General features: G+C 41.4%; 2 protein-coding genes across 3 annotated transcripts; one reads left to right on the top strand and one right to left on the bottom strand.

The window, feature by feature from the left end:
* Positions 1-9,914, bottom strand: LOC138982697 (mitochondrial protein C2orf69 homolog). Of its 2 annotated transcripts, none has more exons than XM_070356022.1 (3): positions 9,846-9,914; positions 7,273-7,673; positions 1-1,001 (listed from the first exon to the last, which is right to left on the bottom strand). In XM_070356022.1, exons 2-3 carry the CDS (start codon positions 7,657-7,659, stop codon positions 81-83), a joined length of 1,308 nt encoding a protein of 435 aa, XP_070212123.1. In that variant the 5' UTR covers positions 7,660-7,673; positions 9,846-9,914; the 3' UTR covers positions 1-80. The 2 variants fall into 2 exon arrangements, with proteins under 2 accessions (XP_070212123.1, XP_070212124.1); XM_070356023.1 differs by having other exon boundaries at positions 7,273-7,628; positions 9,846-9,903.
* Positions 9,899-23,478, top strand: LOC138982698 (cobalamin trafficking protein CblD-like). The gene is made up of 8 exons (XM_070356024.1): positions 9,899-9,974; positions 16,036-16,088; positions 16,586-16,718; positions 17,251-17,492; positions 18,653-18,749; positions 20,289-20,425; positions 21,300-21,386; positions 22,635-23,478. Exons 2-8 carry the CDS (start codon positions 16,077-16,079, stop codon positions 22,827-22,829), a joined length of 903 nt encoding a protein of 300 aa, XP_070212125.1. The 5' UTR covers positions 9,899-9,974; positions 16,036-16,076; the 3' UTR covers positions 22,830-23,478.
* The last annotated feature ends 528 nt before the right edge of the window (positions 23,479-24,006 follow it).

Raw genomic sequence — 24,006 nt, 5'->3', positions numbered from 1 at the left:
TTGAACAAAGCAGCAGTTATATCTTCAAGCACTCTGAAATGATTCTCTATGGACTGTGGCTCATTGTCAAAATGCAGCAGTTAGAACACTTCAAGCACCCTGAAATGATTCTCTATGGACTTTGGCTCATTGTCAAAATGCAGCGTGTCATGAACGTTGGCTCCAGCCTTCTGCAGCAGCTCCACAAATCGTCGTTTCTCTTTGCCGATCCAGACCCGCATCTCGTCCTTCACCTGGTACGGTGTCACGTGCACATGGATCTCAACACCAAGCGCAGCTAACCGCTCAAGGGCGCCGGGGTCGGTGACCCACGTGTTGCTCCCTCCGCTGTGACCTCCGTCCAGCCAGGTCATGGTGCGAACTCTTAAAACAAACTTGTGCACTGCCTGGTTCTTTTCTAGGGCGTTCAGTTCCTGCAGCAGCTGGTTGAGCACAATGCAACCTTTGCTGAACGCAACCAGGTGTACAGGGACATCCAGCAGTGGGGAGACAGAACTAGCAGCAAGAGAATCACTGTCTCTGTTTGCTGACTGGGACTCTCCTGCTGACACGTCCTGGGGAAGACAGCCGGCTGGACTCTGCTGTTCTGTGTCCTGATCCGGTGGGGGTGAGCTGGTTTTAGAGTCTCCTGATTCTTGCACTGGTGGTTCAGACACAGCAGCAGCAGCACCAGCGTCGCTACCCCCACAACCGTTCTGATTGCAGTTCACACCATCATTCCTGCTTCTAGCAGGCCCAAGGACAATGCCCACAGCTTCCTCATACACGCTCACCAGCCTCTCCCAGGCTCCGTAGTTTGGGGTGTGCGTTGGGACGCCAAAGTTGTTGGACTGCACAAACTGGCTGTAGACGCTGAAGGTCTTGAGGTGCATGTGGTGGGGCTTCATCACCAGGACTAGAGCGCTCGGAAATCGCTCGCACAGCCGCTCGGCCGTCTCCAGAAGGTTCCAGCGAACGTATCTTCCATTATCTCTGTGGCTCTCCATATTTTCTGGATAGTCCTGTTGATGACATAACAACATAAATAAGTTATATTAGGGTACCACTTATAAATATGTATATACAAAGCTAGTATATTTACCACAAACATGCGAGACTTACCTTGTGTAAGTTGAAGCTTGTTTCGGATTTAGCCGATACATGTTACAGGAACGTTTATGTCAAGTAATAGAAGAACGCGCATGCGCAGCCTCACTCTTCAGAACATATAATACATACAACATGTACACAAATTAATTATTCTCCTTCAAGAGAACTAGAGTATAACGTAACCCAAGGGCTGGGATTTTTATTTCCACAGAATTAGGGTGGGACTTGACATAAACGTTCCTGTAACATGTATCGGCTAAATCCGAAACAAGCTTCAACTTACACAAGGTAAGTCTCGCATGTTTGTGGTAATTTAACCTCAACATGCCAGGACGTTTACGTCAAGGAATTTTTAGAGATATGTGTACATGTTTATCACCACTGTAACCTTCCAACTGTCAAGTTATATTCTTTGACGAAATCACTCACCTCAATCTTTCTTGAGAAAAGAGTCCAGTAAGACTTGACCCATGTTAACCGAAGGTGTCTTTTTGTAAAAACGAGCAAAGGTGGACTCCGACGACCATCCGGCAGCTTTCATTATGACGTCAATTGGCGTGCCCCTGGCAGCCGCTGCCGACGTACTTGCAGATCTGGTGCTGTGAGCCGTGAACAAAGAGGTATCCACACCTGCTCTACTTAGAGTGTCTCTAATCCACCGAGCCAGTGTATCTTTGGAAATTGGTCCATGAGGTATTTGATAACTTACGAACAGTTTATCTGTGTCTCTCAAGTCCTTTGTACGACGTAAATATTCTTTGAGGGTTGCGATTACACACAGATTAGGATTTTTGTCAAACGACAATAACTCAATTGGAGCTACATGTTTTCCTTTCTTTGATTGTTTCATCACTGAGTTTATATGAAACACACACTTGTAGCCTGTAAGTTTCATTGACGACAAAGAAAGGGAGTGAATTGTCTGACACCTTTGTCCGGATAAGATAGCAATCAATGTAGCTAACTTGCTTGATAATTCTTTTAAAGTCAATTTTCCCAATGGAATAAGATTCTCTAGATAAGAGAGAACTGTATCTACGTCCCACGTAGCAGAGTATTTAGGGAAAGATGGTCTCAATTCAAAAATCCCCTTTACAAACCGCTTAACCAATCTGTGTTCACCAAAAGTGCCACAGTCTTCTATTTCAAGGTAGCCTGAAAGCGCTGATCTCGCAACACAGATACTACTATAACTTTGTCCAGCAGCAAACAATGTTCCCAGGAAATTTACTGCATTAATTACAGAAGGGTGAACCGAATCAATGCCTCTTTTACTCGCATACATTTTCCACTTTTTGATGTATACGGCATACAGTTTAGCTGTCCCTGTTCTCCAGGATGCGCAGACCACTGAGGCTGCTTGCTGCGAAAGTCCTCTGCTTCTGAGCCTACCCCTGATACTTTGCAAATAAGAATTTGCAGTGTTTTTCTGAGCCGATGCTCCATGTTTGGGTTTGCAGGCATGTGAAGTAGATTGTCCCTTGCTGACACAAGAACTGGCTTCGCTATCAACAGACTCCCTAACCGAGGGAACCAGGGCTGGCTTGGCCAGTATGGAACCACTATCACACCTTGTGCTTTGTCCTTGTTCATCTTTTGTAGTACCCTGGGCAGTAAACAAAAAGGTGGAAAAACATACAATCGCAAACCATACCACGACATGTTAAGTGCGTTGACACTAACCGCTTCTGGATCCGGCCGATATGCTACGTATCTGGGATACTGACAATTAATTCGGGAAGCAAACAAATCTATCTCTGGCTCAAACTCAAGTATTTGAAGAGCGTGGAAGAGTAAATTCGAATTTAGCTTCCACTCAGCATCTAAATTCAGTTTTCTAGATTCTTCATCAGCTTCGACATTCTCTACACCAGGTATGTACGCGTTGTCACCCAAATGTCTCTATCTACACAGAAATTCCAGATTTCCTTCGTCACAGCATTACAGTTAGCTGAGTGATTAGTTCCCATGTTAGCTATGCATGCCACAGCTGTGGTATTATCGAGCATAAGTCGAATGTGAATACCCCTCTTGTCACTCGCGAAAGCCTTCAAAGCAAACAATGCAGCTTGTAGTTCTAACACATTAATGTGCATCTGTTTTTCTGTCTGTGTCCAGTGCCCACCTGTTCTGCCCTCACTACAAGAACAACCCCATCCTGTGAGAGACGCATCTGAATGGATAACAAATTCTGGCTCTCCTGGTGAAACCTCAACCGGGCTATCAGCTACTAGAATGTTATCTCTCCACCATACCATGTCCTGTTTGGCTTCCTCTGAGAAAATCACTTCAGCATCATAGTTTCCATGGTTCTGTTTTAATGCCACAATTTTGTCATTTTCCATGTTTCTGTACCACAGAGCCCCATATTTCCCTCCTTGAAAACTAGCCACTGCCATGCCAATCAATTTAGCAAGCTCTCTAATCTTTCATCTCCCTTTGTCCAGTAGACTATTGGCTAAACCACGATCCTGTCCTTCCTTTCTTGAGTCAGCCTCACTGTCATTGTCTCTGAGTTGATTTCAAACCCTAGATACGTAATTTGGTGGGAAGGTCTGATAACTGATTTGGTGGGATGTATGACAAACCCCAGTTTTTGAAACACATCAATTGATGTTTTAACATTTCTGATGCACTCTATCTCAGAATCACCGATCAGCAAAGTGTCGTCTATAAAGATGGTGGAGATAAACCCTAAGCTATGAAGGTGGGCCATAACAGGTTTGAGAATCTTGGTAAACAAACGTGGGCAACACGCCAATCCATTAGGAAAAACCGTAAACTTATACAACTTCCCCTTCCAGAAAAACTTCAGGTACTCTTGTGATTTTTCATTCACATGAACTGAGAAGTAAGCCTCTTTTAAATCCAAAGAAGCAAACCAACAGCACTCTGTCACCAGCGCTAAAGCATGACGTAATGTTTCCATTTTGAAATGATGATACTCAACTGTCTTATTCAAGTTCTTCAGGTTAAGGATAAGTCTAAGCTTATTGTCTTTCTTCGGTCTCACAAAAATAGGTGAGATGTATTCACCCATAGTATGACTGCATTCAACAACTACTCCTTTCCTTATCAGCTCCTCTACTTCTGCGTCAATGGCCAGTGTCTGTTCTTGTGAAAACTTAGGTTGAAAAATCTCACCACTATGCACAGGCACTTCTGTAAAATCAATGTTTACCCCTTGCACCATACTAAGGACAACCTTGTCTGAAGTCAATTTCTCCCACTGTTCTATATTTTCCCTAATTTGTCCTGCTTTAAATTTGTCTTTCAGATCATTGAGTAAACAAAGTGTTTGTTGTAAACTGTCATAAAATGTATTCACCTCAGAAACAGGACGCTGGGCAGCATGATCAGAGTTCTTGTCTACTTTCGGTTGTAGTTCCCGCGCGAGTTTCCTCTTGCCCTGAATGACCCCCGGGAACGGTATGTCGTCATTCCTCTCGCTGACTGAGAGGCGTGGCCTCTTCCTAAAAAAGGCCTGCCTCCTCTCTGGCTGTAAGGCTGGAACCGGTGTGCGCCACCACTGCCCCTGCCTGAAGCCGACTTGTAAGCTTCGCGCGCTGTGCGAACCTTTTTGTCAACATCTTCTCCAAACAAGTTGTCAGACCCTACCTCTATCTTTGCATTAGCGATAGAAGCGATGTCCTTTGGCAAGCAGGCTTGTAACTGGAATCTTCGTCTCTGAGAGAGTTCTAACTGTGCTGTACCCAAAAGAGCAATGACGTCACCATTTGCTGCGAGACCCTCGTTTGCCATTTTTAACACTGTTTCTTTGTCAAGATCGCCGGTCGTCTGGTTTGAAATTTCAAGCATGTCTGAATGAAGCTTGTCTGATGCATTTACTAGTGCGGCGGAGGCTTTAGACAGCAGTTTTTGAATGTTGTACAGGCGCATGTCATTTTTCCTTGCATTCCTGTCCACACTCCCTTTGTCAATTAGCTCCTCGTTTAAATGAGGAGCTTTAATTTGCTTGCAATTTTCTGGCACCAAGTGCTTGTCTAGTTTTTCTTGCAATTTCTGGTCTGACATGCGGACAGTGAATCTGTTTTCAACGATTTTTGCCAATTTCTCAGCAACTGGGGCCCCCTCTTTTTCTGCCAGCTCCAGGTCTAATTCCAGTGTGTCCAGAATATCAGGTTTACTTGTGTTACTGTTAGCGTTTTTCACCACCACTTGAAAAACGCTTTCCTCATCTTCCTCCTCGCCCCTGGCGAGCTCATTTTTGTCTTCTTCGCTGACCCTGTCAGCGCAAATGCCAGATATGTTACCGACCCTGTCGGAACTGGCTTCATTCTCGTGTTCAACACTGTCACTCTCTTCTAAGTGATGCATCCTTTTCTCCATACGATCAAATCGTTTCATCAACTCCGAAAACATTTCTTGCACTCCAGAGTTAGCGCCACTACGTGACAAATCTGCGCATTCCTTTTGTTCGCTATCTGACTCATCATGACTGAGGTCCGCCATTGTCTTTCCGCTGTAAGCGTGGACGCAAATACCAATGAAAGAAAAACTGTTCACTCACCTAAACCATTGAAAAATACAATCCAAAAAACTGTCACAATACACAAAACAATCCAATCAGCACATTCAAGTGCAGCTTTCCACAAATAGTTACACACACAAGAAGGATGTAAGCGATAATCCAAGAGATAAAATTTATGTCTGGTAGTAAAGCACTGCGTGCGTATTCAGTGAGGCTGCGCATGCGCGTTCTTCTATTCTTTGACGTAAACGTCCCGGCATGTTGAGGTTAAATACACTAACCATGAACTGAAAACAGAAATTGAAACATCACAACCAAAGATGAATTACATTGAAAGTACCCCTTTAATACTCCTCGTTTTAAGATCACCCCCTGTGTTGAGAAGCTAGTTTTTAAGTTTATGTGTGTTAACCCCTTCACTGCCACAGTATAACAGCATTATCCGAACGGTCTATGGGAAAGAACTGTGTTTAGAACCCATACAAGTACTTGGACAGTGGTTACCTCCCATTTAGTTTTCAGAAATGTCCTGAAATGTTGTTGACACAAATCCCACGTATGAGATACGGTTATGGGCGTAGGACAAACCGAAAATGACCACGTATTACATACGGGGTGGGCAGTGAAGGGGTTAATAATGTCAGCAAATGTCCTCCAATATAAGACTCCTTCCCATTTAAGAATAGATTTTCTCATATGGTTTATTTTTTAATTTTTATTTTTCTGATACAGGGTTCCACTGCATAATGACGTAGAAAACACAGGTAGCAAAGTACACACACAGACATACACACACGCACACACACAGACATACACACACGCACACACATTTGGAGAGAGATTAAAAAATTAACCATGGTACTTTCTGAGCTCTGTATTATGAAAAAAGAAAAACAAGTCGCGTAAGGCGAAAATACAACATTTAGTCAAGCTCAGTCGAACTCACATAATGAAACTGAACTCATTGCATTTTTTCCGCAAGACCGTACACTCGTAGCATCGTCTGTCCACCGCTCGCGGTTGCGCTGAGGAGGATAGCACGCTTTTCTATATGTATCTCTATTCTTTTTAACTCTCTGAACGTGTTTTTAATCCAAACATATCATATCTATATGTTTTTGGAATCAATAACGTCAAGAAATAAGATGAAATTGTTTTTAAATCGATTTCGGAAATTTAATTTTAATCATAATTTTTATATTTTTAATTTTCAGAGCTTGTTTTTAATCCGAATATAACATATATATGTTTTTGTAATCAGAAAATGATGAAAAATACGATAAACGTAATTTTGGATCGTTTTATAAAAAAGTAATTTTAATTACAATTTTCAGATTTTTAATGACCGAAGTCATTAATTAATTTTTAAGCCTTCAAGCTGAAATACAATACCAAAGTCCGGCCTTCGTCAAAGATTGCTTTGCCAAAATTTGAATCAATTTGATTGAAAAATGAGGGTGTGACAGTGCCGCCTCAACTTTTACAAAATGCCTGGATATTTTGACGTCATCAAAGACGTTTATCCAAAAAATTAAAAAAACGTCCGGGGATATCATACCCAGGAACTCCCATGTAAAATTTCATAAAGATCGGTCCAGACACACATACACCACGACGCTCGTCTCGATTCCCCCTCTATGACTAAATGTAAAAACTACACTGACAAAGCAAAAGCCCTTAATAATATTCACCTGCACATCACCACCGAAGAAGATGACATGCTCTTGCGCGCCATGTCGCTTGCCTGCAACGATGACATCCATGGTATGGTCGCCTGACCCCAGGCCTCTGAGACTTCTCACTCCCAACGGCAGGTTATCCGACTTTTGGCCAGACATGGTCGGAACCTTTTTCTCGCTGGAAGCTGGCGTATCAAGGTGGCTGCACTGTGCGGTGAAGATGGATGGCCAGGACTGGAAGGAGGGGTGGCTGCACTGTGCGGTGAAGATGGATGGCCAGGACTGGAAGGAGGGGTGGCTGCCCTTTCTGTTGTGAGTGATGTTCACTGTGTGACCCCACACGGCAGGGATGCTTCTGGCTAGAAGCACTGTGCAGCAAACAAAGTGGTGTGGCTTCATTCAATCGACACCGTCTGGAACGTACATCGTCAACAGCATTTTTCATCAATACTAAAATGCATGATTTTTGTTATGACTGAACTAATATCAAACACTTAATGACTGCATTTGCAGAAGTGTGTACACATTGTTGTTTCCGGCCTCAGAGGACAACATATCTGTTGAACCTGGATTAAAAATGTGAATAGGTCCAAATGCCCTTGCTGCGTCTGTGTGGTAGATAAATAGATGCTCACAATTAAGACCTCCACATACATGTAAAAAAAACATCACACGGTCGACCGGTCAGGGGTCAGACCAATTATGCATCAGATCAAAAACATATGTGTCAATGACCAAAGACAGAGGCCTGGGAACAACAATGCACACGTTTGTGCATGAATACATTCTATATCGTGTGCATGCCAAGGCACTGCATGTATATATATGTACATGCAGCTCTACACTACATTGGGGTGTGCACGTTAAAGATCCCACGATTGACAAAAGGGTCTTTCCTGGCAAAATTGTATAGGCGTAGATAAAAATGTCCACCAAAATACCCGTGTGACTTGGAATAATAGGCCGTGAAAAGTAGGATATGCGCCGAAATGGCTGCGATCTGCTGGCCGATGTGAATGCGTGATGTATTGTGTACAAAAATTCCATCTCACACGGCATAAATAAATCCCTGCGCCTTGAATATGTGCGCAATATAAATTGCATAAAAAAATAATGACGGCTTCGTTAGACAATCAACGTAATCTCGTGTGGAAGAAAACGTCTGTCACACGACCAAGTCTGAATAGCAGGTAATGTCACACGCTTTCCTTCTTTGCCACTACTAAAGCAAACGTGTGCAAGATTGTATGTTACACGCTTTAGGAGCATGGCAAGAACGGATTCAAACTCAAAATCGTCCCTCCAAAAGCCAAAAAATACACACACAACTTTTATTTCTCCTGCTGTTATCGTTTCTTCTCTTTGCAAATTCTTCAACGCTCAGAATACTGAAAACGGCATCCCAGACGACGTACTGTTTCCCTTCGCGAATTTAGCTTCCCTTGGCAAGTGGCTCGCTCAGGAGGCCTGTTAGTCTGACACTATAAGGACAGAGTTCTGAACATAGATGACAAAGATTCCGGAATAAACAAACATTTCGCGGATGCAGACACAGAAAGACGTCATGAAGAATGCGATGCTTAAAAAAATACAGACTGTGATGATGACTGTGACGTCATTCACATATACCGAGACGTCATTCACAGTTGTTCGGTCACTTCCGTCAAAAAGTAGATATCTCCACAATGGCTGCTCCTGTGTTTAGGTTGTTCTCTCCTCTGTTGAAGCTGTGAGACATAAATGCTATTCCGACTCAATTGGTCGTGTGACATAGTTTTCTTCCACACTCGATTAGCTGATGTCTAACTCAGCCTGACGGCTTCGTTAGACAATCAACGTAATCTCGTGTGGAAGAAAACGTCTGTCACACGACCAAGTCGGAATAGCAGGTAATGATACATTTGATCATCTTAATTATACTAACTATATCGTCTAACAGTAATTAACACGGGGTTAAAATTCCTGATGCCTCGTGTGTCTTAGATATCAAATTGGTGATAGCTTAATCAGGGGCGGACGAGGGGGGGGGGGGGGCACAGGGGGCACGTGCCCCCCCCCCCCCGAAAAAAAAAAGAAAAAAAAAGAAGAAAAAAAAAAAGATTTTTCTATGCTGATTCTATGACCATTTCTAAGTTCAAATGGCACCAGATGGCACCATTTTGCTTCTTTGGGCAAAAAAATTTCAGGGGGGGCATGCCCCCGGACCCCCCTAGCAAATTCGGGCGCTTCGCGCCCATCACATTCACTTTCGATTCAAAGTGCCCCCCCCCCTTACAAAGCAACTGATCCGCCCCTGTTAATTGCAAAGAGCAATAAGAATGAAAACAAGTTTGTATTTGAGATCAATACAAAACAGACGGGCGGAGAATAACAATCTGGGCTTTGTCCTTGTGTTCGGATGACTTGAAGAGTTCAAAGATCTATTTGTAGTCTGCTTCAAAGGTTCAGCAGACGTTGAGATCCGCAAAATAATATTTACATTGAGATTATACAGCTCTTCAAGTTATTTGACTAAAAATGGATGCACACTTGACGATAACACATTTTACAACGGCAGATCTACCAGAATGAAAACTGAATTTTACCGAGTTGATGATATGGAGGGACCCTCGAAGTTGTCTGCTAGCCAAACCGAGCCCAAGTGTTCATTCGAGTGACTTCCCTTGCAATCGATGGTAAACTTCCGGTGAACAAGGTGACAGACTTTCGCTAAGGTGACGTTTCGTCGTTGTTTGTTTCATTTTCTGTTTCCAAAAGCTGAACGAAAAACCTGATAAATCCACTCATTTCGTTGTAACTTTTAACGGCCAGATTTCTCTTTCAAAATACCTTTCAAGACAGTATACGACTAATATGTCAAAATTACATAAGTTCACAACGCAAAACACAACACGATACACCTCACTCAGCGTGTTAAATTCTTAGCTCAGAATCCAGTGACATTCTTTACTTATTTTTAATACAAGTCCATGTAAGCAAGCCAAAGAACATTTGTCGGGAAATTAACTGACGGATTGAGCTCCAAACTTAAGCATAGTTAATTAATTTGGTTGTTTAATCGACGAAAATGGCGTACGTTGTCAACCATGGGACATCATTTACACGAAAGAGTTGTCTTTCGGTCAAGTTGCCCCGCTCATTCCTTCTTTGACCTATGTAAACAATAGAGAATACTACATGGCTTGCTGTGTCGTACCAGATTTACACGAGTTGTTTTTTTAAATATTGAACTGCGAGCGAAAGCGAGCTGTTCACTATTTGAAAAAGCAACGAGTGTAAATCTGGTACGGAACAGCAAGCCATGTAGTATTCTGTTTATCCTACATACTGTACTTACGTGTATTTTACTGAAAATGTCCTGCATTCGAGGCAGCTAAATTGAAGACGCTTGTTTTAGAACCTCAATCTCTTCTAAAGCCTCGTGCAATCTATTACGTCAAAGCAAAGAAACGTCACTCTGAAAGTGTGGCGTGACGTGTTAGTTCTAAAGATTCATCGAGGGTAATTAGCGAGCGCAATTTGTGTTTCTATAATGACGTTTGTCTCGGTGACTTTGGCATCATAAGCAGTGGAAAAACAGGTCCCTGCCAGACTTGCTTGACATGACCTCATTTACATGATATACACACGTGTGATTTGAACGATTATTATCTCACGGGTGTCTCTCTCACGTATGTAGGATAAAAATGCATTCGTACAGTTCATCGGAGTTCATTCCGTAACTTCAAAGGGATCTAAAATGACTTGTTATGATTACAAGTGCAGGTTCTGCAAATTTGGAGACATAAATACCTCTGAATTATGAGCTATGAATTTAACATGCTAAAGTTCAAGATTACCAGTTTTTCTGCTTTGGTAACATTCATATTACGTTTTAGTTTTACAAAAATGTACGTATATATATTTAAATCGAGACCGTGCAACAGCAACTAGCTAGCTGCATGCGCTGACTGTCAGAGAATTGTTACACAGTGTACCACCCCCCCCCCCCCCCCCCCCCCAAATTCAAGACTTCCCCTGTATAAGACCTTGCTTTTTCATATACCTTATTCATGACCTGTGAAAAAGGGTATACTTTTTTGTGCCAGTTGAAGGGTTGCCATTGCTAGAACGAGGCAGCTCGTTTCCGGAAATGCGGCGCTTTGTTGGAAATCTAATGAGGTTTCGAGAAATCCCGATTATTCCAACTCTGCCCCGGATTCTTACTTTGCGCCCGACACTATAACTCTGGCTAATACCCCATTACCCATGTCGTATGCATTTAGAGCGCTTACTTCCCTTTGGTTATTTGATCATCTTTTTTTGTTTTCTTTTTTCTGTCTTTTCTTTTTTCTCAGACAATTTGGTTTCCAGACACGAGGATAGAGTCTAGACCCAAAAATTACCATTGAAATGTGAAAATGTATTACCCGAAGGGCTCATTTTTGGAACAACTCCCCACCCCCCCCCCCCCCCCTATTAAAAAATAGTATTATACTTGATCCAGCCATGTGATGTACCCTTATTACCCAAGTTGAAGCAGGCAGTTGACAGGTTTCACAGTCTTCAGAGTCGGGTATGTCCCTGACTTTGATATTAAATAAAACGTTTCGTTTTGTTTAGTCGTGAATTTTCACTGGTCTATGTCGAATGTCCTCGGAATTTACATATGAAAAATAAACTTTGATCGAATTCAAGTCAAGTTTGTATTCCCCACCTGCGAAAGAGGTAGGTCGGTCGTGAGAAATGAGACGGACACGATTTCCCTTTTTAGCCACATTGCAATAGACAAAGGCACCAGTACAAAAACACACAAAGAAATCCAGTTAAAAGTACATTAGAAACCAAAGAACAGAGATAGATGAACACACTTAGTTAAAAAAAACCAATGAATGTGTTTATATTTATTCGATACAATCGCATGCGAAGTAAACGGTCTTTTTTCTAAATGTGTCCGTCTCAAAAACATTAATTACAAATCTGTTCAGTTTGAATGGCTGTCAAAAGGTTTGGACGTAAAATGCTTTTAATAAGTAGGAATTTACATCAAATCACGACATGAAATGGTTTTGAAAGGCTAACTACGGCTTATTCTACTTGCGCTTGGTCATTTTGTCACTCGGGCAAGGTGTCCGTCTCATTTTTTCTCACGACCGCCCTGCAGACAAATCGTCTGTTATAACCGCCATACACAGCAAATTGTCATGATGCGACCAATTTTACACTTCCTATCCGTTGTCAGGCAGATGATCAACTGGCTGACTAAAGAATTTTTCGGCATGTGTTTATTTCAGAACACGTTATTTACTGTCTGTCTCTGAAAACCTTGAATTCTCACGACCGCCCGGCACTACTAGATTGACGGTCATTTCTTACCAAATGTTAAGCAGATTCATGTGTAAAATAACAACATTCAATGACTGTGTCTGATCAATGCCCGTGTTTTTTTCAATCCTTGAATGCACGGCATTGTGAATGTTGTGGTCAAGTGAGAGTTTTATAGACATCGCCGTACGTTTTTCAACACTTTGATGACGTCAGACAGCAGATTGAAAACGTTCCAACTTGGAAAGACAGCCAGTCACGATCATATAGGACCGATCTTTTATGAAATTTTACATGAGAGTTCCTGGGAATGATATCCCCAGATATTTTTTTCATTTTTTCGATAAATGTCTTTGATGACGTCATATCCGGCTTTTTGTAAAAGTTGAGGCGGCACTGTCACACCCTCATTTTTCAATCAAATTGATTGAAATATTGGCCAAGCAATCTTCGACGAAGGTCGGACTTTGGTATTGCATTTCAGTTTGGAGGCTTAAAAATTGATTAATGACTTTGGTCATTAAAAATCTGAAAATTGTAATTAAAATTATTTTTTTATAAAATGATCCTAAATTACGTTTATCTTATTCTTCATCATTTTCTGATTCCAAAAACATATAAATATGTTATATTCGGATTAAAGACAAGCTCTGAAAATTAAAAATATAAAAATTATGATTAAAATAAAATGTACGAAATCGATTTAAAAACACTTTCATCTTATTCCTTGTCGGTTCCTCATTCAAAAAACATATAGATACTAGATGATTACCCGCTTCGTCGGGTGGATCGCGAGACAGAGTATGCAGCGTGGCGGTTCGCACCGGCTTCGCCGGGATGATCGCGAGACGGAGTATGCAGCGTGGCGGTTCGCCGGCTTCGCCAGCTTAGAGCACGTGTTGACGTGATTGACGCCACACGAAGGAAGGAAGATAAACGCGCAAAACACTGGAGAAGATAAGGAAGAGTTACTGGAAATGGATCTACAGAAAAACCAAAATCTGTTCACCGCGCCGCGCTTAGAGCACGTGTTGAAAATTGTCATCGACCAGATTGTGTCCGGGGTCTACCTGAATATGCCCACCAAATTTGAAGCAGATCCATCGAGAACTTTGGCCGTGCATCGCGAAGTGACAGACAGACAGACAGACAAGACAGACACACACACACAAGCCCTATATAGATATAGATGATATGTTTGGATTAAAAACACGCTCAGAAAGTTAAAACGAAGCGTACAGAAAAGCGTGCTATGCAGCACAGCGCAACCACTACCGCACTAAACAGGCTCGTTAATTTCACTGCCTTTTGCACGAGCGGCGGACTACGGTCATTGTGAAATAATGCAGTGCGTTCAGTTTCATTCTGTGAGTTCCACAGCTTGACTAAATGTAGTAATTTTGCCTTACCCGACTTGTTTTAACTTTCCAAATGCCAAACAAAAAAATGTCCCCATGTCCGTAGACAAAAAACCTTAACGTTGGGGTTATCTCTGATGTTTTTCAAGCTAGACCTCTAAGACTGTGCACACTTTTAGGGTGTAATGATCTCATCTTGCTCTAAGTAGGGCCAACACTCTCGATGGTCTGCATCTCCTCAACTTGGATTTTTAAAAAAAGATCAAAGTGTGCGCTGATGTTCAAGTGGAAATGGCAAGACTCAGAATCAGAGAACAGCCCTTGGTTGTTGTTAACCACCTTTTCACCATTGGCTAAGGTTACCTCTTCCTCTCTGATTCTTGTGCCAATTAAGGTTCAGTCTGCAGTGGGCTGGGACAGCGTCCAGGTACTATGCCACAGTTCAGTCTGTAGTAGATATACTGACACAGCGTCCAATTACTATGCCACAGTTCAGCCTGTAGTGGATATGTACTGGGACAGCGTCCAGGTACTATATCACAGTTCAGTCTGTAGTGGATATACTGGGACAGCGTCCAGGTACTATGTCACAGTTCAGTTTGTAGTGGATATACTGGGACTGCGTCCAGGTACTTTGCCACAGTTCAGTCTGTTGTGGATATACTGGGACTGCGTGTTAAGGTACTCTGCCACAGTCTTTGAGGACGTCTTTTCCGATTTTGTGATAGTTGGGGTGGAACTGTCAAGTAATCTTTGACTCAGTCGGGACTTTGATATTGCATTAGAGCTAGGTAGCTTGAAAATAAGCGAATAAGTTCGCTCATTAAAATTGTCATCAATAACAAATATTTCATTACAGATTCAAACATTACTGCATTGTACTTCTTATCTTTTTCTGATTTAAAATATATATACATATGTAATGTTTACTTTAAAAACGCGTTCAGAATTAAAGAAAACAGGTTGAGTATGCTTCGCGGAGACGAGTGTGACCCGTGACGGTTTTCGGGTATGGTTAACCGAGACTATCTGAATTTAGTCTCGCCGATGACTGTTTTTTTGAGTTTATCCTTCAATTTGATGCCTATAGATTGACTACAGGTTTATATATCGCTTCACGCGACTTGTTTTACATTTTGTCAAGTTATGTAAGTTCAGAATTGTATTATTAAATTTGTTACATAACATTCTAAAAATTACAAATAATAATAACACTTTTGATTACAGATTCAAAAGTCATTGTATTGTATCCTTTCGATTTCCTGGATCCCAATGTATAAACAGATATGTCATGCTTAATGTGAAAATCTGCTCAAATGAGAAAAATCGCCTTTTTTGTTCATATGCATCGCAGAGGCAACCCGTCTCGGTCTTCTGCTTTCGGCTAGCCAAATCTCACTAGCATTGTTAATGACTCGTCCCTGGTTCCAATGTTGATCTTTTAGTTTCAAATCAACTTAATGTTTTATTATCGCTTCACATGACTTGTTCGGTATTTTTTTCGCTGTCATGATGTCACCATTTAGAGGGTAGGGTTACATTTTCAGGTATTTATTTCTAAGAATATGCAACTTTTTTTCCAAGATCGTTTTATTTTCATTGGTCAATGATTCTACTTTAAAAAAAAAAAAAGAGAAATGGAGTGCAATAAACATTGTTACTTTTTGAAGGTATGCTCATGACGTGCATCACAGCGAAATAGCAGTTCAGAAGAACGGAATTCCCATAATTAGTCCTTATTTGCTGCTTTTTTCACTGAGCTCGGAAATGATATTTTGCTTGCATTGTTATTGCTTAATTTATTAAAGCCTCTGGACAATATTCTTTGAATAAATGGTTATCCAATTCTGTTTAAGTCTATCCCTTTGTTTGATAGAGTACTGTAACAAGATATCACATTATGTCGACAAGAATGCGTCTGCATACAAGTTTTTGTCTTGATTCCATCCAGGAGGATGTAAGGCTTTAATAAAAACATTATTTCAATGGTCTCTGTCAAGATTGATTTTGTTGAAAAAAAAGGAAGTCTGTGATTGAAGATTGTGAAACCTGCCAGTTGTTATCTGGTGTCTGGTTTGTTTTGTTCACTTTTTGGTGGATTTTTCATTTTCAGATTTGTCATCTCAGGCTAACTTCTTTGACTCTTGGTTTCACATGGCAGTGCGGGTAGGTACATGTATAGGTTGTCACTGGCATCCTAGTACTTATTCATAGCGTAAACTTCATATCTGGTAACAGTAACGTAACTGCTACAACTACAAGGAACAGTCTTTTTCTTTGTAAAGACTAAAGGCCTCTACACATGCATTTCATGTCAAAGGAACAGAACACATCTACTTTAATAGACAGTGACTTTGCATTGTGCCACTAATGCCCTGATCGAGCCATCTATCTGGACATGTGACCAGAGACTTGTCTGCTAGTAAATATGTATGGATATATATATATTGGCTATGTTAACTGCAAAATGCAGTTTCTGAATGTGCATCAATTAATCCTACAATACTTATTTGGAGGAAAAAGTCGAACTGAATCCTCTTTTGGACAGAACTGACAGAGTAATTCCTCTCAACTCGACATACAGACAGTAACACAGTTTCCCCAAGATGTTGATGTGTTGCAGCTTGTAGCAGCCCCTTACAGGAGATGTTGATGTGTTGCAGCTTGTAGCAGCCCCTTACAGGAGATGTGTGCGTGCCTACCTGCCCAGCCTGCAAGCCGTTGTGCAACATTTTAGATCCTTTTCATCACAGGACGAACACAGCCGTACAACTTACTACGTTGACGAACCTGACAGTAAGTCGCAATATGTACATCAGTGGAAAGGAAATTACAACTCTGTTGATCTTGGAATAGATACTGGTACATGTAATGTTTAGGGTGTTTAATTCTTCTCACTTGCACACATAATGAGTATGCACAGATTTCATTTGTACAGTATGCACACACACACACACAGTCACACACACACACACACACACACACACACACACACACACACACACACAGTTGCAGTAATTAATAATGGTGACTGATGGGTCAGTTCCTCTCTGGGTGATGCCAGTTTAAGCATATATAACAAAACATTGAATCATTCTTGTGTTTATTACAGAAATTTTGTTATGTTGTTACTGCCACTCATTTTATCATTTTTTAAAAATATTTATACGTTTTAAGGGAGGGAGTCTTAAAGTTAAATGGGGGGTCTTAAAAGGGGGGTTCCACTGTACAGTGCTTTCCTTTAAATGAAAAGCCCACTTGAGACTTGTTGCCATGGGTGCATGTGTGTGATTTGTCATGTGACCTGAAGTGTTGCTTTGTTGAACAGTAACACAGGTGGTATGGCCTGACCCGGCCCTGGGACCTCTGTGCAGTGTTGATCGCCGCTTCCCCCTGCCAGGAAACGTTGGGGTTTTGAACTCCCAGGAAGAGACTAGCGCAAATTCCTCATCACGGTTTGAGGACTTATACTTCGACCCTATAATCACCTTACCCTCACAACCAGCGGAGCGACACTTTGGCGTGCTCGCGCACTATTTCACGAAAGACTTACAGACCAAAGTGGAAGAAGTAAGTTCTGTGTGCTTCTATCTGTCTGTATCAATCTTTATGTGAATGTGTATATGCTCCTCTGTTTTTTTGCCTTTATCCGTCAGACTTTTTGTCTATTTGAGTATCTATCTGTGTCATTTTGCATCTGTCTTTGTGCATCTGTTATATCTAAATAGTTGTGTTTCTTTGGTTGTTTGTTTCTCTGTCTGTACATGTGTGTATGTCTCTCTGTCTCTGTGCGAGTACATGTGAGTGGACACTTTATCATGCTTGCAGAAATTGTAAGTGCAATTGCAAACACAATTTAAAATCACAACTAGTATCCACGATAGAGATGACATTAACTGGTCATTTTGATTGGTTTACTATTTTAAATTTGATTAATAAAGCAGAACCACATTGTTAGCTAACCCGGCCTGGTCACTGTGAACGAGAGACTGGATTCTGTGCGAAACTTGAAACTTCTGTTTTATTTTTCTTCACTTGGCTTAAAGAAAGTCCAGAGGGTTCACTGCCAGTCAGTTCCTCAAAGAACGACAACTTGGAACTTTCTTACAACACAGTTTTTACAGTTCACTGGGACAGGGCAATGCATTTGGTTCAGCTTTGTGTTATGCATGATTCTATACTGTAAAGTCGAGTCTTATATGGAGAACTATCTACAACACAGTTTTAACAGCTCACTGAGACAGGACAATGCATTGTGTTCAGCTTTGGGTTATGATTCTATACTGTAAAGTCGAGAGTTATCTTATATGGAGCGCTATTTTACTAGGTTGAAGTGGAACAAACTTAACAAATAGATTATGTGAGAATTTTGAGCTTTCTGAGATTGTGTGGCCGCTATTTCTACAGCTAAGATAGCTTTATCTAGTGTTGACTGATGATAGCCTTGACCTTTGCGTCTTGCCCTGAAAGTAGAGCAGGACCTTTAGCTGCTATCTTTCTTCGCTGTTTTTATCGCAAAGACATTATTTTGAGGTCTGTTGAAAGTGGTTTTGCAGCATCATGGTAATGAAGACAGCTTGTTATGTAACAGTGTTTACCACAGTATTGTTTAACTCTTTTTTTAGTATATAAAAGCTTACATTTAAGATCTTGAGTGTAGTTTTGTTTGTTTGAGGACTGAAGTAGAAATTGTTGAGATTTCTGAGTTTTATATGCGCATTCATCTGCAGGATACCATGAGAGGTTTCATGCCAGAAGATGAAACACCCAAAGCCTCCGACTCCCTTGAATGTGCCGCCCATGACTGCCCCAAGATTTTGCGAAAAGGTATTTATGGTTCGGTATATACAGAGAGAGAGAGAGAGAGAGAGAGATGGGCATGCAAACAGTGAGAGAGATGGGCATGCAAACAGAGAGAGAGATGGGCATGCAAACAGTGAGAGAGATGGGCATGCAAACAGAGAGAGAGATGGGCATGCAAACAGAGAGAGAGATGGGCATGCAAACAGAGAGAGAGATGGGCATGCAAACAGAGAGAGAGATGGGCATGCAAACAGAGAGAGAGATGGGCATGCAAACAGTGAGAGAGATGGGCATGCAAACAGAGAGAGAGATGGGCATGCAAACAGAGAGAGAGATGGGCATGCAAACAGAGAGAGAGATGGGCATGCAAACAGAGAGAGAGATGGGCATGCAAACAGAGAGAGAGATGGGCATGCAAACAGAGAGAGAGATGGGCAAGCAAACAGAGAGAGGTGGCCCGGCAAGCAAACAGAGAGAGAGATGGGCATGCAAGCAGTGAGAGAGATGGGCATGCAAACAGAGAGAGAGATGGGCATGCAAACAGAGAGAGAGATGGGCATGCAAACAGAGAGAGAGATGGGCATGCAAACAGAGAGAGAGATGGGCATGCAAACAGAGAGAGAGATGGGCATGCAAACAGTGAGAGATGGGCATGCAAACAGTGAGAGAGATGGGCATGCAAACAGAGAGAGAGATGGGCATGCAAACAGAGAGAGAGATGGGCATGCAAACAGAGAGAGAGATGGGCATGCACACACACAATTATATACACACACACCAAATAAAAATACTCCGGGGAGAAATTTTTTTTTTTAATTAAAGATATATGGACTGGGTGGCCGAGTGGTAACGCACTTGCGCTCGGAAGCGAGAGGTTGCGAGTTCGACCCTGGGTCAGGGCGTTAGCAATTTTCTCCCCCCTTTCCTAACCTAGGTGGTGGGTTCAAGTGCTAGTCTTTCGGATGAGACGAAAAACCGAGGTCCCTTCGTGTACACTACATTGGGGTGTGCACGTTAAAGATCCCACGATTGACAAAAGGGTCTTTCCTGGCAAAATTGTATAGGCATAGATAAAAATGTCCACCAAAATACCCGTGTAACTTGGAATAATAGGCCGTGAAAAGTAGGATATGCGCCGAAATGGCTGCGATCTGCTGGCCGATGTGAATGCGTGATGTATTGTGTAAAAAAATTCCATCTCACACGGCATAAATAAATCCCTGCGCCTTGAATATGTGCGCGATATAAATTGCATAAAAAAATTTTTTTTTCAAAAAATCCCTGCGCTTAGAACTGTACCCACGGAATACGCGCGATATAAGCCTCATATTGATTGATATGTACATGCATGTGTTGCATGAATTAAATTACTGTCTTGGTTTACATGTAATAATGTGTGATTGTATGAATGCTGCAGTCTACAGGCCAATGTGAGTGTAAAAGAGAGCAAAAGTCTCACATGCCTGTCTGCACATGTCTATGTTTTACTTACTGTCTATCATGCACCCGTTAAAAAAACACAAAATCACAGAAAAAATGCATATTTTTGTGTATATATCTCAGATTTTGCTGACTTATTCCCGGATCGTAACACGATGGAGGGCCCCTTCACAGTAATCACGCTGAGTCAGCATACAGACCACGACATGAGCATGTGGTCCATGGAGGTGGAGGAGGAGAGAGAATCTCTGCTGGACACGGTGAGTTTTGTTCACTAGATTGTTTATACAGTGGTACCTGCCATGAAAGGATACCTCATAAGAAAGGACACCTTCTGTGGCCTCTTTACCAGACCAAAATGTACCTGTCATGACAGACCACTTGTGTGTGATTTTATGTACACTTTTTGCTGGTCCCAAGGTGTCCTTTCATGGCAACAACAAGAAACACAAGAACTGAGAAAATCAGATCTTGAATTAAAAGAGAGCGGCTTAATTAACATTGAGGGGGGCTTCTGTACTTTAACCTCACGGTCATTATACATGTCTCATTGTGGTCCCAGTTGATTGCTACAGAGAGTGACGTTATCATTACATGTACATTTGTCCTACTGCTGAACATGTACAATCTTCCTGCTTCTAAGCCAAAAGGGCAAAGAACAAACAGATGAAGACAGAAGACAAGTTGAGGGTGGAAAAAATAAATAATTGTGTACTCCCCAGCTCTTTCATAACCATTTCTAGAAATGTCATGTGTGCTTGTGATAATGAGGGATTCTTTGTTTACTTTTTCAGGGATGGCTAAATCTCAAAATTTTAACTCACCAGCTGGGCGAGTAACTTCAAGAAAGTCACTAGCCCGGCAGAAATGTCACTGGCCCGGTAAATACCACAATTGATCTGCAGTGTTTATATGGCTTTAGAACCCGATATTACAACCAAAAGGGTCGCATTTGACCAGAATTTCATTGGCCAGCCGGGCGAGTTGCCAGGCGGTTTCTATTAGCCCGGCGGATTTTTTACTCGCCCCTGGCGACCGGGCGGGCAATTTGGCCATCCCTGTTTTATAAAGAGAAATATGTTTCTTGCCTGATGATACACATGACTGACTCTGTGATCTTTTCCTGCTTTTCAGTTTATGCATGGCGCCATGGAAATCTGTAATTCCTTGACCAAAATCGGATTCTGGGCTGATTTTATTGACCCTATGAGTGGAAAACCAGTAAGTGCTCTTATCTCAACCTTCACGTTTTGGGTGCTACAGTTGAACCTGTCTAAAACGACCACCATAGGGACCATCGAAAGTGCTCGCAAGTGACAGGGGGTTGCTATAGAATTTTAGGTGAATTATGTAGGATACAAAATTGTCTGGGATCGTTTAAGGTGGCCATTGTGGGCTGGTGGTCGCTTTGAAGAGGTGGTCACAAGGGCAGGTTCTTACATTTAAAGACAAGATACATCAGCTATGACGAAGAGGAGATTATTGTATTCACTGTTCAGGGTAAATTTAAGAAATACTGTCTGTCCTTAGAACTGAGAAGCGTTTTCTTTATACAAGACCCCAACACAGTCTTGCTAACAACAGTTAAGGAGCATGCTGCAGTGTTTCAGAGAAAAATTGAGGCATTCTCATAAATGCATTTTCTTTCTGTCAGAATGAAGTTGTATATTCTTGACTGAAAAAGTTGTTTCTGATAACCTCTTATCTTCCACAAACACTTTTGCTTTAATTCCCAGTAAAGAAATACAACAACTGTGGTTTTGCATGTAAGATGAAGGGTTAGTTTTCTCCAAGAATTGATACTAAAAATTGCATTGGGGTATTTTAAAAATACAACATGACAGATTGTAATTAGTACCGCTTATCACCTGGCTTTTGATCGAGTGTTTTTTTTAATAACCTTGTTCTTTATAAGGGCATGAAATCAGAAACGGGTGTGCAGTGCTACCTGTAATGAGAGGAAACCTTTCGGACCAAAAGTGTGTTGCAGGCGATCTGTCATGACAGGTATATTTTGATTAAGATAATAGACAAAGGGACTGTCAAGGCGTCTCTTCATGGGAGGTGTCCTCTCATCGGTGGGGCCTCACACTGCACGTACCGCTGACATTTACTTTTCCCTTTCACAGTAAAACTTACATTATTTCCTATCTTTGCTTTCAGTTCAAAGGACCACATACCAACAGTTACATTATTTCCTCTCTTTGCTTTCAGTTCAAAGGACCACATACCAACAGTTACATTATTTCCTCTCTTTGCTTTCAGTTCAAAGGACCACATACCAACAGTTACATTATTTCCTCTCTTTGCTTTCAGTTCAAAGGACCACATACCAACAGTTACATTATTTCCTCTCTTTGCTTTCAGTTCAAAGGACCACATACCAACAGTTACATTATTTCCTCTCTTTGCTTTCAGTTCAAAGGACCACATACCAACAGTTACATTATTTCCTCTCTTTGCTTTCAGTTCAAAGGACCACATACCAACAGTTCGTTGTTTGAGACAGACGAGCGGTACCGTAAACTGGGCTTTCAGATCGAGGACCTTGGGTGCTGCAAGGTCATCCGGCACCCGGTGTGGGGCACCCACTCCTTCGTCAGCTGTCTCTTTACCAATGCTCCTGTGCATCATGACATTATATCCACCATAGTCAAATCGTAGGGTTGTGATTTTGCGGTATCGAGAACTAATTTCTTTGAAATGTCAGACTTGCTTACTCAGTGAAAGACGGTGAAAAGCAAGAAATTGTGAAATATTCCATCTGTTTCTGCATAACATGTGTGTCGATTTTAAAGTGAAAATATACAGCGAGTAAAGTTCTTTAAATTGTTAATATTTTGTTCTGTGAGGGTATGTAGAGGAATTTGCATCAACAGCAACAACAACGAGAAACTAAAAGGAAAAGAAAAGATGTGTTGCTATGGAGTGATATTGTGATTGCAGCCAGTGGCTATAATAATGGTTGTATGTTCCTTTATCAGTATTGAGTTCAAGACGAACCAAAAATAATCATGAGTTATTGTATAAAATCAATCTTAGCCAGTGATTGCTGAATTCTTCGATTCACTGAAAATGTTAGTCCAACAGTGATTGTATCCAACAAAATGTCTTTGTTCTAATGTAGACCTGTTGTTCGTCAGCCTCTTGCATTGCACTTATAATCCATGAAGACTCGAGTGCAACATCTCCGGTGACCTCAGTTGATGTACACTTATAGTAGGAGAGTGTGGTGTAAAGTGTGGACTTTGTGTGTAAAGTTGGATTGTTTTGTGAATGCTGTGAATGAGGAAATAAACAAGAGTTGATGCAATTTAGATTTGTCAGACGCATGTTAAATGTAGGGGAAAAAGAGAAACGGAACGAATGGTAAAGACTGTTGAATGTAGGGGGAAAAGAGAAACGGAACGAATGGTAAAGACTGTTAAATGTAGGGGAAAAAGAGAAACGGAACGAATGGTAAAGACTGTTGAATGTAGGGGGAAAAGAGAAACGGAACGAATGGTAAAGACTGTTGAATGTAGGGGGAAAAGAGAAACGGAACGAATGGTAAAGACTGTTGAATGATAGGATCAGGACATGTTGGCAAATGTGGGAGAGAAAAAATATTGCACCATGTTTCAGTTTTCATTCAAAAATCATCCATGAAAATGTATTCAAACTTTGCTGGAAATAAGAGACATTCTGGCTGTTTATCAATATTTCGGTTTCTAAGATTTCTGTTGAAGGGAGACTCATAAATCACCCAGACCAAACGCCGAGTTTCTGACCAAGACAAAAATTCAGATTTAGGTTAAATTAAAAATTTTGTACACAAGTTCTATTCTGTTATAGATTGTTT

The sequence above is a fragment of the Littorina saxatilis genome, linkage group LG12 (genome assembly GCF_037325665.1).
Source record: "Littorina saxatilis isolate snail1 linkage group LG12, US_GU_Lsax_2.0, whole genome shotgun sequence".
In the NCBI taxonomy this organism is placed as follows: Eukaryota; Metazoa; Mollusca; class Gastropoda; order Littorinimorpha; family Littorinidae; genus Littorina; species Littorina saxatilis.
The sequence above is the reverse complement of the archived record's forward strand: the minus strand, read 5'-3'. Positions and strand labels throughout refer to the sequence as shown.